The 17,533-nt window shown below is 37.9% G+C and overlaps 1 protein-coding gene across 1 annotated transcript in view; it reads right to left on the reverse strand.

Moving 5' to 3' along the window:
- Positions 1 to 17,533, reverse strand: part of TNS3 (tensin 3) — a 185,766-nt gene that overhangs the window by 51,339 nt on the left and 116,894 nt on the right. The window contains exons 18-19 of the mRNA XM_017820129.1: positions 11,411 to 12,667; positions 247 to 425 (exon numbers count right to left, since the gene is read on the reverse strand). Coding sequence (XP_017675618.1) covers positions 247 to 425; positions 11,411 to 12,667 — 1,436 coding nt within the window. The remainder of the gene's footprint in view (positions 1 to 246; positions 426 to 11,410; positions 12,668 to 17,533) is intronic.

Consider the following 17,533-nt stretch of genomic DNA (forward strand, 5'->3'; position numbering starts at 1 on the left):
ACGATCTACTGTTCCAGCAGAGATATCTTGGACCACTGAAAAACATGCAAACACACAGAATAGACAAGAGCAAGATATCCTTAAACACTGAATTGCATTTCTGAGGTAACTGCAGTCATTTGTTCTTCTTGCCATGATGCAACTGCCCAATTGCTTCACATTGATTTTGGACACTGAACATGAACGGGACTTCCTATTGGCCATTCACTTCAGTAAGTATTTCTTGAAAAATTCTTCATCATTTACCTCCTTGGTCTCCCCTAGAGCAATTGGTGATCCTAGAATTATGGCCTCGTCAGTAGCAGGAGATGTCATCCATCCACACCTGTTACACGATGGCTGCCCAGGGACATCATTGTCATACTGCCCCACACTTAACTTTCTCATCCTTTTCCCTGTTGCACCATCATCTCGCATACCTGTTGCTGAAAATAAATAGGCAAGCTGATTAAGAAACTCTTTTTTTTCCAGTTAGAGATGTTAAAACAAACTTTAATATTGTGCCTGTAGTGATTCTATTCAAGAATGTTCATGAAATAACTGTTTTACAAAAACCACATAAGTGGGGAAAAATATCAGTTGTAGTTAGCCTCGCTGACACCAGCTTGAACATATTCACAGTGCCCTTGATTCTAGAGGAGTCAGTCAATCAGCACGTTTCCGCTGACGTTCATTTTTGAAGCTGCATCCCCAGTGCCATTGGTCGAGCTTGCCAGCAGGGGCCGCTACAGGAGCTCCAATGGGAAACCTCTCTTGCCACTCCTGACGCACAGCGCTTCTGGGCAGAAAAGCTATTGCTGCGATCCAGGACTTCGTTCTCCCCAACCGCCCCTCCTCACCCACCCCCCACCCCCCCACACCGGCCCAGTTTCTTTTTAGCTAAAACAGACCCTGGCCCTTATAAACTCAGCTCATTGTACACCCTTTGTGACTCACATGACAATCACACAATCACAAAAATTAGGTGTTAGATACACATAGAAGGTGTAACTCTTCTGAGGAACAGCACAGAAGAGTAAGTTGACCCAGCAGAACAAACCAGGATATTCAAGGGCATAAAGCAGTATTTGTTTCCACAGTTGTATTAACAGCATGTCATTAGATACAGGCTTATGATTAGCAGTACTTTATATTTGGTCATCCCCACCAAACAGCAGGCACTTCCAGAACATTCCTGCACCAACTGCCTATTCTACCCTTCTTTGTAACAGTAAGGATCCCACAACAGTCCTTACTGTGTAGTCACAGGACAGTACAAAAATAACCGTATGCATAGCTACCATTCAGATACTCCTCTGAGACCTTTTATTGTCTGTACATGCAAAAAGCTCTTTGAGAATTAGCTGTTTCTCTTAAAAGAGCTGAAGATTTCTAAAAGAACTTACTTTAATTGCTTGGTGTCATTTAAACCCTTACAATCATTTTCAACTGTAAGCATGTGTTGATGAAGCACATCTCCTACACACCCTGATCGTGGCGCCATAACAGTAGGAGTCCAAAGTGTGCCCTTCATCTAAACCAGCAGGAGGGCTGAACTGGACTTTGGTAGAGAAAGACAACAGCATACACCTTACACACACATCCATTCCGTACAGAAGCCAAGGTAGAAAGTCTAGCATGCAGCATAAGTATTTGTATTATAGACATTTTAACTTGATTACACAGCACAATTATAGAGCAACTATGCACAAATATGCTTTGGTATAGAAGAACAGTTTTTATTCAAGATTGAAACAGAGAGATTTCAGATTAAAACCTATGGTACTTAAATGATTCTGCATTAACATACATATGTATCAAACTAAGTAACTTGCTGGCAAGTAGTGGCTTATCCTAAAATTATTAATAAATCTCTTGCAAAACTACTGGATTAGACACTTCTAAAAAAATCCAGCTCTGCTAGCATCAAAGCCAGTATGATAGTAACTACTTTAATAACCAACTAACTAACTAACTAAATTAAACCCCGTCAGTCACTTTTGAAAATTCCAGCAATAGGGTTAAATTTCAGGGTCCAAATTTATCTAGTTATTTATTTTATTGAGTCAACATTTACACACCTAGCACATTTTGGAAAATACATAGCTGAGATTCAGTTTTTATGGTGCAACTTGGAAAACTAAAATACTTAAGCATCCATATTGTAATCATCTATTTAACTCTTTTTCCCTTGACTTGAAACTTTGTGTGATCTTTCATGTATGGAAAGAGTATCTTCTGAAGACACTGTGAGCAAACTAAATGCATGGCTCAAGATCTTCTAAGCCAGAGAGGGACATGAAATATCAAATACCTTCCAAACCTCTTAAATGATGTTAAAAAGTCATGATGATTTTTACTGAAATTGAAGACACTTAGGAATATAGACTGAGTTCATACTACTCCAGAATTTATCAACTTTTTGTATTGAATTTCTTTTTTTTATTTGTAAGTTCATAAAGAAAAATGAGTGTGAATCACTGTGCAGAATCTCAGACAATCTGAGACCAGACACTCCTAGTCCCACTGCCCCTCCACAGGAGGCAATGGGAGGCAGGAACAGCAGAGAAGAGCTTTCACTCAATTTGTAACCAAATTAATGAGGTACAGACAGTTTATTTTGGAATACACCTCTCTTAGTTAACACAGCCTCACAGAATACTTTATGAGAATGTCTACCTTTTGAATAGGTCAAAACAGACTCTAAAATTAAATGCAAATTTTGCTTGTCACACTAATGAAAGGACTTCATCATCAATGATATTGATACACTCATGTCGTTAGTGTTCATAATGAAGCTTGTAATTTCTACAAAGTTAATGTAGTCCCCAGAAATCTGGCTACAAACAGGTATCTCAGAGAAAATGGATATTTTCCTTAAACAGACTGGAAGTGCACAATATATCAAATTCCCAGCAGATGCTCGACAATAGAGGAGAGAAGTTGAGCTGATATATTACAATAAAGCTTAAAGCAACTAAATCTAAGAGATTAAAATTAAGTGAGGGAGTGAGCAAAAAAATACTTTTACTTAGTTTATTAGTTTCAAAAACGTACTTCAGAGTAGCCTCATTTAATGTACCAGAGTTACCAATTTAAAAGGCATCTTTTATAGTGTAAAGTGTCAGGAACCAAGACTTCCTAGAAGCTACATCATTTGTGTTTGTTCTTATAATTTAGCTTAAATTTTTGGCAGAGCTTCATAAATATCCCAGGAGCACATATTTACTTCTTTTCTTGAATGCATGTGAACTGCAAAAGTAATCTTGTTTTTCTCCTGAAGAACAAATTATAACATTTCAAAAGACTGGCATCGGAACAACACTGGCCATTTCTCTTGTCAAATGGTTATCACTATGCTGATGCTACAGCTAACAGAAGCATGGCCAGTGGTTAAAGGTTAATTGTTGTTTGCTTTCTTTAGCTGCTTAGCTTTCCTGGACTACTGTTGAGATGTATTTATAGCTACTAGAAAGAAAACAACACTAAGCTTAAAATCTTTTCTACGGTGGCATGCCAATAACAGTACTCTATCTCATATACTAGCAGTTGTCCCAGCTACACTGCAAAACAAATTACATTACCTCTTGATGTGTTATACATGCTTGTATTTACCAAGTACATTAAAAAGGTCCACATTTACTTTCAGTTACCACAACAACTACCAAGATGATGCCTACATGTTTTCACTTGATTCACAGGGCTTGTGGGCTAGCCTCAAAACCAGCTTTATGTGAGAGCAGAGCAAGTACAGCATACGTGGTAGAACTCTCTGTGAAGAACTTTTCTTGTGGAGGTATAAAAAGAAACTGGGCTGATAGCCCTTCTACCCATCACGGAAGTCCAAATCATTTGTAAAACAGAACTATCAGTCTTTTCCAAAGCCCAGCATGGTGCATTGAAGGCATTCCCTTAACTTCTACACTAGGAGTGTGTATCACAGCTAACTGTGCAAATTAAAGTCAAACTGGAGCAGATAATTACAAAACAAAGTTCAAAAGAAATGTAAAAGTTTCAGCATCTTGTTCTTTACCCCTCTATAAGAGGCTCTAAATCACATTAGGATGTTGTGCACGAAGCAGTTTTAATGATCTGAATACTACAGGCCACTCAACTACCCTTCTATACCTCTGCATTGTTCTTCTTGATAGAGGAAGTTCTTTGCTTTTTAAACAAAGCGATATATTACAGAAAAGACTTTTAAAACTCTATCAATAAACTCATTCAAACTGCTTGGGGCAGGGGTGTGTGTCACCCCTCAGCCTCCTTCTCTCTGAACTAGACAAACCCAGCATCCTCAGCCACTCCTCGCAGGACATCCCTTCCAGCCACCTCCCCAGCTTTGGTGCCTTTCAAGCACCTTCACATCCTTGTTAAATGGTAAGGCCCAGAACTGCACACAGTACTCAAGATGAGGCCACATCAACACTAAATACACCTTATAAAGCAGGTTTATTATTAGACAATGCCAGACAGTATCAAATCACCAAGAATCAATTTCAAACTGAAGTCATTAAATTTAAATTTTTCACATTTAAATGTAAGACCAAATATGTTTTCATTTACAATATTGCTTAGAAATTAGCAAATATTTACATCATCTTCAGTGTTTAAAGAAAATGTGTTAGATTGCTAAATTTTATTCACAATTTTATAAATAAATGAGTGATCAAAGGTGATGTTTTGGTTTTTTCAATCAAAAGTGCTATCAAACTTTGAACCTAATACTATTAACTGAAATTTCACATTATCCTCAACAGGTTCTTAAAATCTGGAAAGCAAGAATTGATGCCATCAAAAGGAAAGAAACTGATTCTTTAGTTTTTACAAGACACTTATATTAAAAATTTACTGCAGAAATTATCCAACTGATTGCAAACATGGTGAATTGTTACAGCATTAAAATATAAATGTCTGAACTCATAAAACTGATTTTAACCCCTTCAATCATCAATGCTTAAGTAATAGTAAGGTAATTTTCTCTGGATAGAGCTTAAGCAGTGTTAACTATTATTTCACAGACAGCTTCTCGCTTACTTAATTTCATTTATTCCCCAGCAGGATTTTTGGAATATGCAATTCATTTTAACACTTTCCCTTTCACAAGAGACAAAAGGTAACATCTATACATTCAAGAAAATCTGCCAAACTTCTGGTAGTTTTAGAAAATTACATACTGTTTCATGAAACAAAAGGAAAATTTACTAGGATGTATGTTTAATCAATAACTAATTAATAATAATAATGGCCAGTCTTCGCGAGCGAAGATTTGGGAAAGGTCATTAACCCTTCGAGCCTGCGCAGTGGATTTTTTAGGTGAGACACAGCTTGCGCTGAATTGAGCCCACCCTTTAATCCTGAGGTTCATCTGCTGGGGCCAAGCAAACTTGGACAGTGGCAGTGAGGTCCCCAGGACGTAGGTTTGTATTAAACTAATTAATACAACTTAACATAACAGACTCTACAAACAGGCAAGTTAGAAGTCGTTGCTGTGTACAAGACTGTCACACACAGAAGGGCACAGAGAGGAACAGACAAAGCACTTGCACTTCAAGCGAGCTTCTTACCACAGCTCCAGCTGGTGTGAAAAGTTAGCATGACATGAGAGGCTCTACCAATTCAACCCACAGATCAATAAAATGCAGGGCTCTCTTGAGAAAGGTACAGTGAAAACTCCCATAAGGCTGTTTTTCCAGTGCCCCTTTCACAGACCTCAGCAGCAGTCACGAAGGCTGAAATAACACTCTGTGGAGAATTATGTTAGCATTGCAGAAATTCCAGGTGCCTTTACAGCATTTTAAAAAGACCTATGAATTACTGTGAAACAAAGGGATTCAATCCAACATAAGGCTTAAGAATTCATCAAGGGGAAAAAAAGGTCCAGAAGTTAACTTCTAACAGAGGAGCATTTAGGGACTACCCCACATACTAAAAAATGTTACTAACAACACTATCCAAATCAAAAGTGATTTTCTTCTCTGGCACCATTTATCTGCTGCAAAGTTTAAGATTTTTGAAGACCTGTAATGATCAAGCTTTCAAGACAGCTTTAGGCTTAAACCATAGCAAATCTATTTTAGGAACTTAGAATCAGCTTTACAATCACACTTAAAAGAAAAATACCATCCTCAAAGACAGCAAGACAAAACTCAAACTACACACTGCTGTGGTGGAAAAAGGATAAGCAAATATATACACAGTTGAAATAAAATCACAGAATCACAGAATATTGAGTTGGAAGAGACTCATAAGGATCATCGAGTCCAACTCTTAAGTGAATGGCCCTTACGGGGATCAAACCCACAACCTTGGTGGATTTCTGATGCAAGTACTAAAGCAGTATCTTGATATACTCAAATTTTCAGATTCACAGATCTACAGAAACACTGTTTCAAAGGGATTAATTAGAAAAAAAGCCAACTAAGCTGTGTCTGTGATATCTTCAGTGCATTAATCTTTCTAAAATGTAGTACAAAGTGATATTTAGCAATTTATCATTGCCATATTTAGCAATGATTTACAAGCAAACTATTCTTTTTACCCATATCTAGAGCAGCTAGTAGACTAGGAGTGTAGACTCCTTATAATCCATTAGTCTAACAAGCGAATGAAAAGGTCTAAACTCTACCCCAAATCCAAGCAGACCATCAAACCTGTCCATGTAGGGCAGAGAGCAGCTTTGCAGGTCTGGACACTTCAGTTTCTTAGCCCTTTTACACTACACCGAGGATGGGCAGCAAGCCTGTTGCAAAATCCAAAATGGTATTTCCAAACCATTAGAGCGAGTTCATAATGATGCTACACGCAGGTTCACATCCTGAAAATTACAGGATGGAAAAAAATTTGTGGAGTTAAGTACATGACACAACTTAAATTAAAAATTACAGTGCTGCTAAATGTAACTAAAATTCAGTTTTTAGCTGTAGGTTAAAAATTAATTTAACTATTTGTTTTAGTTTAGTTTTAAAATTTAGGTTAGTTAAAACTCCAGTTTTAACTTAAAAAATCAATTTTTACTTTTAATTTAGCTAAAATATCAGTTCAAATTTACTGTTAACCACTGTAAAATTACCTCCCAAGTCAGACACCAAAATTTTCCTGTGCAATGAAAACTACAACAGTTTTTGTAGTGTATTGTACATACAAATAAGGCAGGTGAAGATTTGGACAAGCTTTATTCTTCTCTCAGATCACAACTTACTTCAGATAGACTGAGTCTGCTCTCCCACAGAATAGCAAAGTGAATGGGAACATCTGGAGCAGTTCAATGCTTTTAAAAATTATTATTTAATAAAGTATGCAAAAAGGATTTCTTCCCCTCTCCTTTGTCTGCAGATGTACTGTAGTATGATTTATGATACTGTACTTTGGACCATCTCCAAAAATTTATTTTTAATAGAGGAAAGATCTCTGAAGATTTTCCAGACATCTGTAATCAGATGCTTAGCCACCTTGTTTTTATTTTTTTAATGCTTTGTTTAATGCACAATTCTTTACTGAGCTGATAAGCTATATAAACTCCACGCAAAATGTAAGGCTGTATGAATTGTGTATCTGTGTTGTCCCTACAATATTAGGTGACCTAGACATGTTTTAAGATAATAATTTCAAACACAATAACTTATGCAGGAAGAAGAATTAGAATGAGCTGAAAGCAACATATATTTCAATCTTATGGAAAATACAGTCCCTCCCTTCCTCATGCTGGCCAATTCAGACAGAAATGCATCTCTTGGTCACAGAAATTGAAACAGGCTGCCTCAAATCTTGAATGACTGTGTTCTCCTGCATTCTCCTTTAGCTTGATCACATAATTCCTCAACTGCATCTAACATTTTTCTAAAGATGCAAACTGTTACATTTTAACAGTGACAAGGTGAGACACGGGTGACAGTAATGGTAGGTTTTAATGAAAATGGGTAAAAACCTTTCTGTTTTCTAAATTTATTAAGATTCTTGCTTTTACAGTTTTCTAGGTAGAAGCAAAACATTGGTTTAGCTTTCCTTCAATACCTAATAAGCACAAACCTTGCAGTAAAAGATGGCTGGTTTGAGAAAGTAAGTCTTACAAACATCTTTAACAGTAGACTGAGTCATGTGTTATTAGGCATGAAAGAATATACAGAGAGTGAAATAAAGGGGGAACATAAGGCTGCAGATAAAAGCTTATGTGCACACATCAAAATTTCTCCATGCTACAAAGTTCCTGTCATTTAAAATTAAACACTATTGCAGCACTGTGTTATTAGTAAACAGCAACTCCCCTGACTACCAGAAACTCACCTCCGCATAACTCAGCTCACATAAAAGATAAAAATTGGAAAAATCTTAACATACAGTGCAATGATTCACACGTACCACTGAAGGAAAAAAGCAGTCACCAGCCACTGTTTTACATGGTTCATAAAGATACCTCCTAGGAAAAGAAATTCAACAATCACTGTCTGCTTCTTCCTATTTTCAAAAACACTGACCAGTTAACCCAAGACATCATTTTAGACAGAACCCAGAACTCTGCTGCATGGGCAGTCAGTAGTTTGTGCCATGTTGGCCTATGCTAAGGGAATATGTGTATAAAAACATCTAAGAAGCAGCATGAAAGGAGAGGTAGCTGCCTATCTGTCAATCAGTGCAGAATCATATGAGCAGAGGCAAGAATGCACTATAATGTACATCCCAGCTGACACACACACAGTTCATTCTTAAGCTTATTCTTCCAGCTTTGTGGGGCACTGGAAACATGCACATGCCTTTTAAGGCATACATTTTCTGCATGTTCATGCAGGAGACCAGATAACTCCACCATCCTCTTGGAATTCAGCCTCAAATTAGGCACATGCATATCACGCATCCTGTCAATCCCATTCACCTCCAGCACTGTTCGCTCCCACTCATTCAGAATATCTCATTTGTCCATTCAACCTCACTCAGACCATTCAGTCCTGATTTGCCAACTCCCTCCATCACATGCAAATTCATTCTCTTAAAATACTTGTTAGGTCAAGGACTGTTTAAGTCACAGGGTATAGAGCTTCCCCTAAAACCTGACTGTGTAAGATCAACCATTGTGAGCAACTGCTGTTTTGGCTATGCTTTATTCATGGCTATTTCTTCATCTCCATAGCAGCCAGCATTTCTTTGTGCTATCAGTTACAGCTCCTGTGCCACAGTAGTTTAAATAGCTAATTAACTGCCTTGGAGATTCTCCTGCTTATCTTAACTCTATAAAATTCTATGAGGCTACTCCAAGGTAAGATAAACCACATCCAACACATTCAGGATTATGGCCACTCCTCCCAGCTTTATGTCATCAGCAAAAACTTGCTGAGGAGGCACTCTACCCCTTCATCCAAGTCATCAGTAAATTAAACAAGACTAGACTCAGTACTTGATCCCTGAGCTACAGGCATCCAACTAGACTGTGCCAATGATCACAACCTTCTGAGACCTGACTTGCAGACAGTTCTCAATCCAGTGACCCAGATCAATGGTGTATCAAGGGAAAAACACTCCAGTGTTCCTAATTCTTAACATTCTTTCAGTTAAATTGCTTTTTCCCTTTGTTGCTTTGTGCACACCATGCACAAATGATTCTGTTATATATCAATGGGTCAAGTCCAGATACGTAAATAAATACATTCTACAGCATTTGGAAAATCAGTGTGTGCTGGTGAACTCCCAGTCTCAAGCAGAGGTGACAGCACGCCACATATGTGTTGTTTTACCTTTGGAACCATGAGCAGATTTAAAATCAAACTCTTGCTAGTCTGAACTGAATGTTACTTGCAGAAGTCAGAAATAGAATATTTTAGCACTTGACATAAAGACAAACTTTAAAAAATTATTATTATTATTGTGCTAAAACTACACAAAGTAATTAAATTTTTTATAAATATTGTTTAAAGGCTGTTCTTATGTTGCTTCCTGACTACTAATTCTCTAAAACAAATCCTCTTCCAGAATATGCCCCAAGGACACTGGTCTTTATTTACTTGACTTTAAAAATGGAAGTGACTCCTATTTCCTTTGGGAGATGACCAGAATTTTTGAGAAAAATTCAAATATCTCTTTTTAGCTTCATATATTTAAACACAGAACTGTAAAAGGTGGCTTATTCTGAGCAACCTTTTTATCCCCTTCACTAGATTTACTGTATATAAGGAGAAGAGTTCTCTCCTGCTGAAAAAAATCTCAATTTGTCCATCAGCTAATAATTTGAAAAGATTCAAGAGAATTACAAACTAATTAATGTCACAAAATGGATATCATTTATTAAAAATAAGCAGTGAAGCATCTCACATATATCCATCATGGATTTCTGGACTCAGGAGGGTAACTGGTCCTCAGTTACCCTCCTAAACAGAAAATTGTGATTTCTCCTTCTCTACAAGCATCCCATCCTTAATCACGTAAGGCCTGCACATTAAAAGAAACCACACAGTAGTTAGGCACATTCATCATTGATTGGTTTAGCATATCCTACAGGGCTTGAGCTGAAGCAGCTCATTTGTGTTCAATGAGGCCACTGGCACATCTTCTGTCATGTCAGCTCCTCAAATCATGGAGACACAAGCTATTCTTTCATTGCACCATGACTGGAGACAGGAAGAGGGAGAAGAGGAAGATGGAAGGGGAGGAAGGAAGGTAAGGGGATATGTCCTGCCAGAGGAATTAGACCACATAGGCTCTTCAAACATGACAGTAAGACCAGCAAGAGCTTGTTTGTCATAAATTTTAGCTACACCATTAACAGGTTTCAGTGAACTTAGCCAGAGGCAGACTACTCATCCTTTTGCAAAGCTGCTAGTTCTAGTAGCATTACTTAGGCAATATATTCAGCAAGTGTTGCATGTTTAATTCCACCAATTGATTTCTACAGTCATTTCAGAACCAGAGACAACAAGCAAGCACTGGGGCGTGTGAATTTTTAAACAGAAAAAGGTTTCAGAAAGAGCATGTTTTAAAATACTTTACTGGAAAATATTACATTATTTATAGAAATATTGCATAAAAAATTTAATGCCAGCAGCATTGCACTAAACTTGAACATAAAGTTGGAGCTTTTCCTCCTACTTTAAATGGAAATAATGAAAAAAAAAACTATAGATGCCTTTGAAAAATGTCTCAATGTACAAATTCTGCTCCCTTAAACTTACAGCAGCAAAAAATCCCAACTGATGATCCATAACAGATAAGAACTTGCTGACCAGTATTTTTTTCAAGCAAAAAACCAAGTACTCACAAAACTCACTTATCTTACATCAATTTGATTCCATAATATCTTGGATTGTTACGTAAAGAGGATATCAGAAATAATCCCTTGATAATCATCCTCAAAGTTTTAAGTCATGACCTGAGGGTCCTGCTGTACCATATCATGAACACACAGGTGCTAGAAAAAGCATTATGTTCAGAAAGTATTACAGCTTACCATGCCGGGAGTGATTCCTGTTTGTGACCTCTAATTTGCCACGGCCTACAGGACTAATCTCAAGCTCTTCCACATTTACATCAAGGCTGGCAAAGCCATTTACTTGATTTCCATCGCTGGTGACAGTGTTAATGCGGGTTGGGATAGGTTCAAAGGTAGGGTCTAACTCCAAGATCAGCCTGTTCAGTTGTTCAATGGACTGATCAATATCCAAAGTTGGAGAAGCTGGCAAGTCCCCAGCATTCTGTCCTAGATTCAGGCCATTTGTGTTCCTTTGAGGCACTGGCCTTGACTTAAAACTCTCAGCACTTGGATGTTCCTCAGTTTCTGCAGCACCCAGCATACTTCCTAGTCCTCTCTGCACAGCATCTCTGCTGCTGGAGCCACGTGTTGGCATGTCTGGGACTCGAGACTGGCTCTGGACATTGCCCAAATTCTCCACAGCATTATGAATGCCAACCCTAATTTCATTCTCTGGGGCAAAACCATATTGGTGAGCAGTGACTATCTGCTGCTGGCGCACCCAGGTCTGAGTAGAGTAGTTACTTGGGCCATAGGCTTGAGGACGGGCTGAGGCAGAAGGATTCCGTTGCAATTGCTGAGTTGACTTTGGCTCAGTTCTTGAAAATCTCTCATAGAGGAGATCCACACCAATTCCCAGGTCTGCAGCAAAAGCATTGTGATGCTCTTCCCCAGCATTACTTCCAAAGCCATCTGAAAGCAGTGAGTTCTGACTGCTCTTGTGACAACTAAAGTTCCCTAGGTGGGTGGAGTGCTGCCCTTCTGAGGAAGACAAAGTTCCAATGCTGTCCACACTGTGAAGGTCATGATTAGGCATTTCGTCATCCAGAATATCAGTCTCCCTGTCCTTCACTTTGGTGACTCCATTCATGTGAACTTGAGCTGGCACTGTGTGGTGAGTCCCACTGTACTTGCTTTGAGCATCAGTCATATCCTTGGTAGTGTTCACAGAATCCTCCAGACCAAAGCCATTAAGGAGCTGGTCCAGTTCTGCCTTCTCTTGTGGGCTCAGACCACATTTGACTCCTGGCATACGGTGTTCCTCAGTCTTGTCTGTCCTGATGGAAGCTGTGGAGTGTCCTGAATCACTACCAACAGACAGGGTATGATCACTGTGATCAGGACTGCCAGTCACAGGAGCACCCTGAGCAACACCAGGGATGTTGCTGTCTGAAGAGCTCTTCTTTCTCACTTTTGCATAGAGACTGCCATCAATGGGACCTTGGGTATGCAGCACTGTGGAGAAATAAGTGAAAAGAAAAGGAGACATAAGGAGAAGGCATGATATAAGGATTTTGACTGGTGTCATACCACATGAAGTATTGCTAACACTAATGGTATTGTTTACTCTACAACTACAGCAAACTACCAATGGCATTATCTTCTTTCATTTTACATTTCAATTTATAACAGTTTTCTAGATTAAAATACAACATGCCATTTATAGATCAAGATCAAATATAATTCACTCTTTTTATGCTATTTTGAATGCATATTTATAGCTCCACAAACTCTTCATATTAGTTTGAAGAATCACACTATTACAGCACTAGAAATTTGAGTGGTAGCTACTATGCATTCCATTCAGAGCAAGAACGGTACGAACCTATCAGCAATACTTGCCTTCAATATACATATTCTACTAGTTCATGCTATTTGACAGTCTAACTACACTATGAAGAATCATTTTCTCCCTTTCTTGGTGGTGCAAGGACAAAACAAGCTTTCAATCAGAGTTGCAGTCCTCTTCACAAAGGATGCACAAGTAAATATTAGAGTATGAAATTTCCACACGTGTGGAGGATCTAGTATGCGTTTCATGGTTTTGTTTCAAAAAAGGACTAATGAACTCAAGTAGATGGCTTCACTGAAGCAATTATATTGACTTTGATCCCAGAACTGTTACTGGTATCTGTAAACCCTGCTGCTTCTTGCTATCTCAAGACATGCATCCTGTATTTTTATTCTGATCTATTGATTTTCTTTCATGCTGCAGCCTGGTCAATAGCCAACAAAAAATGAATATAAAACATGCAGCAGAAAGTCAAGAGAATCAAAGTTAAAGATTCAAATCTCAGTCTCAGAATTGTCTCCTACATACATGTTTTATCACACATGTAATATTTTAGATATTATGCTTTATTGCAAATAGAAATCACATAAAATATATACTCAACAATAACAGACTTTTTCATGCTGTGATTTCTCATAAGCTGTGACTTCTAGGACAATGAAGCACACTTGGTACTTCATGTGGAAGTACTGAGTAACTATTAGGTGATGCTTTTCTGTTTGCTTAGTTTTGATTTTAAAAACTAGAAAAGAAACCAATAAAAAACCTGCTTTGTTTGGAGTAGTTGAATATTCTGACACAACATAGACTTGAAGAGGTTACAGTTCTGAACTGGAACACAGTTAAGTAAATACCAAACTTGTATACTTGAACTATTACAAAGTCTTCCTGTCTGACTTTTCTCCTACGCACAGTGCTGTAAACCCTTCAGACATGCTAGTCAGTCTTAAATACTTCACACCAGATCAAACATTCTAGCATGCACATTTAGTTCTCCTTGCAGAAATGTTAAGTACAAAAAACCTGTCAAATTCTTAAGTACGGCTATGGAAGCAATGGAAAACCTTTGTGTATGTCCCTCTGTTAGCCTTCCCTGTACCATCACACAGTACCATCCAAGCATAGTAACAGCAGTACAAATAAGACGGACAGACACCAGTGGACTACTGACCTGAGTGTCTTCCACATGTGCACTCTGTAAGATTCAGAGAAAACCCTGTCCAGTACTTCAACCCCTTCCAGTACTTCAACCCTAATACAAAATTATCAAATTTATTCTGCATGTTGCCTGGAACGCTAAGCAACCACAAACTATTTGGGGGTCTTCCGACTGCGAACTGTACAGCTTCCATTCTGAAGAAGAGATGCGAGTTCATCTTATTAAAAACTCATTTAGGGAAAAAAAAAAGAGCAAAAACCACAAACAGGAAATGGAATACAAAGAAACCTACAGCCACATAATTGAATTATAAATATCAAGAATTATTCATCCCCCCTCTTAATGTTTCCACTTAAAACAAAGAAAGCTTTTTTTAGAAAGCTGGGGTTTTTTCTCTTCAATCTATATAGTAATGTTACACACAAACTGGAAAATGTACAAAAATAATTCTCAATTTATTTTTAATGGTGTTAAGAATTAGCCCCATTGTGTATAAATATGAACACAGCTTTCAGAGGATAGGGGCTTAGTTGCTTATGATCATTGTTTGCTGTTTACCTATGAAGTATGCAAACTAAAGCAGGTGCTTCTTTCCATTAGATTTCAGATTGGATACAACAACTTTACAATATTCAGGACTTTGTTGGGATTTTGCTTTTTTCAAATTCTGACTATTTTGCATTTTTTAGAGACTGTTCTTCTTCATACTGCATTTATCTGTTAGTACAAAGCTTAGCCTTAAACTAGTTCAAGTATTCTGAGATATCTTTGAAGTAAGTTTAAAAGTATCTTTTTCTGATAAATGTCAAAGTTAAATAGCTTGTTTTGAACTCTCAAATTATCCCATTTCTAAGACATTTAATTAATTACTACTCAAATCCGTGTTTTAATCTGAGCTATAGTTTGTAGTGAACACTGAGATTCTAAAAAGTTTCATGCTTGTCTGAATGGTTAGCATTACCTGTTCAGTGTCAAGGAAGGAAGTGGAAATGCTTTGGGCCAGTAAATCAGATGAAAGGAAGAAAAACTCTGCTAGAGGAATTTCCCCCTCCCCTAACCTGTCATGTAGATGAATGAAAATATCTTTTTTGCAAACAGTTTTCCAAAATTACTTAAAAGCATAGATGTCTACTACACTGAAGAATGACACTGTACCCGTTAAAAGTCTGATTGATAAAGAGATACTGGTGGGAACAAGAGTCTTTCTGGGACTTCTCATAGGGTTTGGCTCAGAACAGTCCCCCAAAAAAAACTGCTCAGAACAGAGGCAGTAAACGTAAGAGACTGAAAGGTTCATGGCCAGGAGAGAAAAGCTTACATACATCAGTCTGCATATGTTCATGAGTCTGTATATGGAAACAACTGGTCTAGAGCTTCAGCAGTAACCATGTTTTTGTCACAATATGGTAATTGTTAAAAATAAAATCTCTGAAATTGAAAATTTTTCTAAAATTACTAGAGCCACTTTATATAAGCAACTGACAACTGTGAGTTGTCTGGGCTTCCCAATTATTACATATGCAAATGAATCACAAAAACCTGTCAGAACTGAACACCATGGCTGAAGGGATTATGTCAGCACAATAACATCTCGTGAAATATTTTGTCACCATAAAAGTGGAAATTAGGTTTTGTGGCATTCAGTGTCTCACCCTACTACCTCAAGATTGCTAGTATGCAGAATACCGGATTAAAATGCCTGAACATCTGTGAACATGAGTACTATCTTACTCAGTGTCAGCCTAAAACTGTTCTTAACCAAGAAAACAACCACTTATTAAGAACAACGTCACAATGAAATAAAACAACAGCTTATATTTTATGCATGCTGCATTGTTATCTGATAAATGTAGATTATTTAAATTGGAAGGAAATGCACATACATGAGAGGAGAACCAAGAACTCAACATGACTAAATGCGCAAGCAGTTTACCAGGATTCCCAGTCCTGCATGAACCATTTAAAGTGAACATTCAGCTATATAAAAAGAAATTTAAGCTGCATAAGAAAAATGTAATTGGTAAAGTGTGGGAACCAGATGTCTTACTTAAGTATCCATATCTGAAATTCTGGTCCACTGCCAAGTTTCAAAAATCCCTAAGGCAATTTCTTAAAGCAGTGGCTTCCCAAACAGAGGTCTCACTGGTCACAAGTAGGATGGTGAGCCTGGCAGACACTACTTTTGATATTTATGCTAGAGCTCAAGGAGTCATATTATGTTATACGTCTACAAGTGAAGTGAGAAACAGAAGAGTTTGGGACCTGCTGATTTTTGGCTCTGAATTTAAATACCAATGCAATACTGTTAGATGTCACAAGGAAATACCTGTGATTGTAGATCAAAACAATTTACTTGTAACTAGATATTTTGCCCTACTAGACAACTGCCTTTTTAGGAACAAAAAAATTATCACTCTGCATTATAAACAGATGAGAAAGAATGAGACTTGCAGCTTGTCCTAGTTAGGACAGCTGAGACCAGTTCATCATGGTATGGGTGTAACCCAAAACTGTGTATTCTATAGCCTTCCATCCCATTTCCCAGAAACTGTTAGCAGTAGAGGCCTGCGAGACAGGAAGATGTTCCTGTCCTCATACCCTTTTATGGAATTCCCCGCTCTGAGGGAAGGAGTGAGCATCCTCATACCCTTTTATGGAATTCCCCACGCTGAGGGAAGGACTGAGCATTCCTGCCTGAACTGGAGAATATATAAACTTGGAGTTTTGGAACCTTTTTACCACTCATGGGATCCAGAGGAAGACTGCAGCTCACCGCTCTCAACCAGACTGCAGCTCACCGCTCTCAGCCAGGCTGAAACCACCACCCTCAACGGGACTGCAATTCACCACTTTTGACCAGACTGCAACAGCACTCTCACCAACAGGTTTTCCCCTCACTTTTTCCTTTGGACTCAGGGGGCCCAAAGAACACCACTCTGTTCATGCCCCAAGGTGCTGGGTTATATATTTGGGTTTTGTGGGTTAAAACCAATTGTTTGTCTGTATAATTGTACTTACCGTATTATTTTATTAAATTGTTATTCTGACTTATAATCTCTCTTTTGAGCTGAGTTCATTTCCCCTGCTGGTCTACCTTTAAACCAGTAGAGCTAAACAAAAATCCAGCTGTTCTGATGAGTCTCTCGGCAGGGCTGTTCTCCATCTCTTCATCCCCCCCAGCCTGTATTGATATCAGGGGATGTCCCAAACCAGATCCAGCATCTTGCAGTTGGTCTTATTAAATTTAAACTATACAAACTGTATATGTATATACATATATATATATATATAAATCATATATATAAAAACTATATATATATAGTTTATTTTTTCATAAAACTAGGACAAATGAACTATTCAAATACTAGAA

This window comes from Lepidothrix coronata, unplaced genomic scaffold (assembly GCF_001604755.1).
Source record: "Lepidothrix coronata isolate B3197 unplaced genomic scaffold, Lepidothrix_coronata-1.0 Scaffold3, whole genome shotgun sequence".
Taxonomy (NCBI): Eukaryota; Metazoa; Chordata; class Aves; order Passeriformes; family Pipridae; genus Lepidothrix; species Lepidothrix coronata.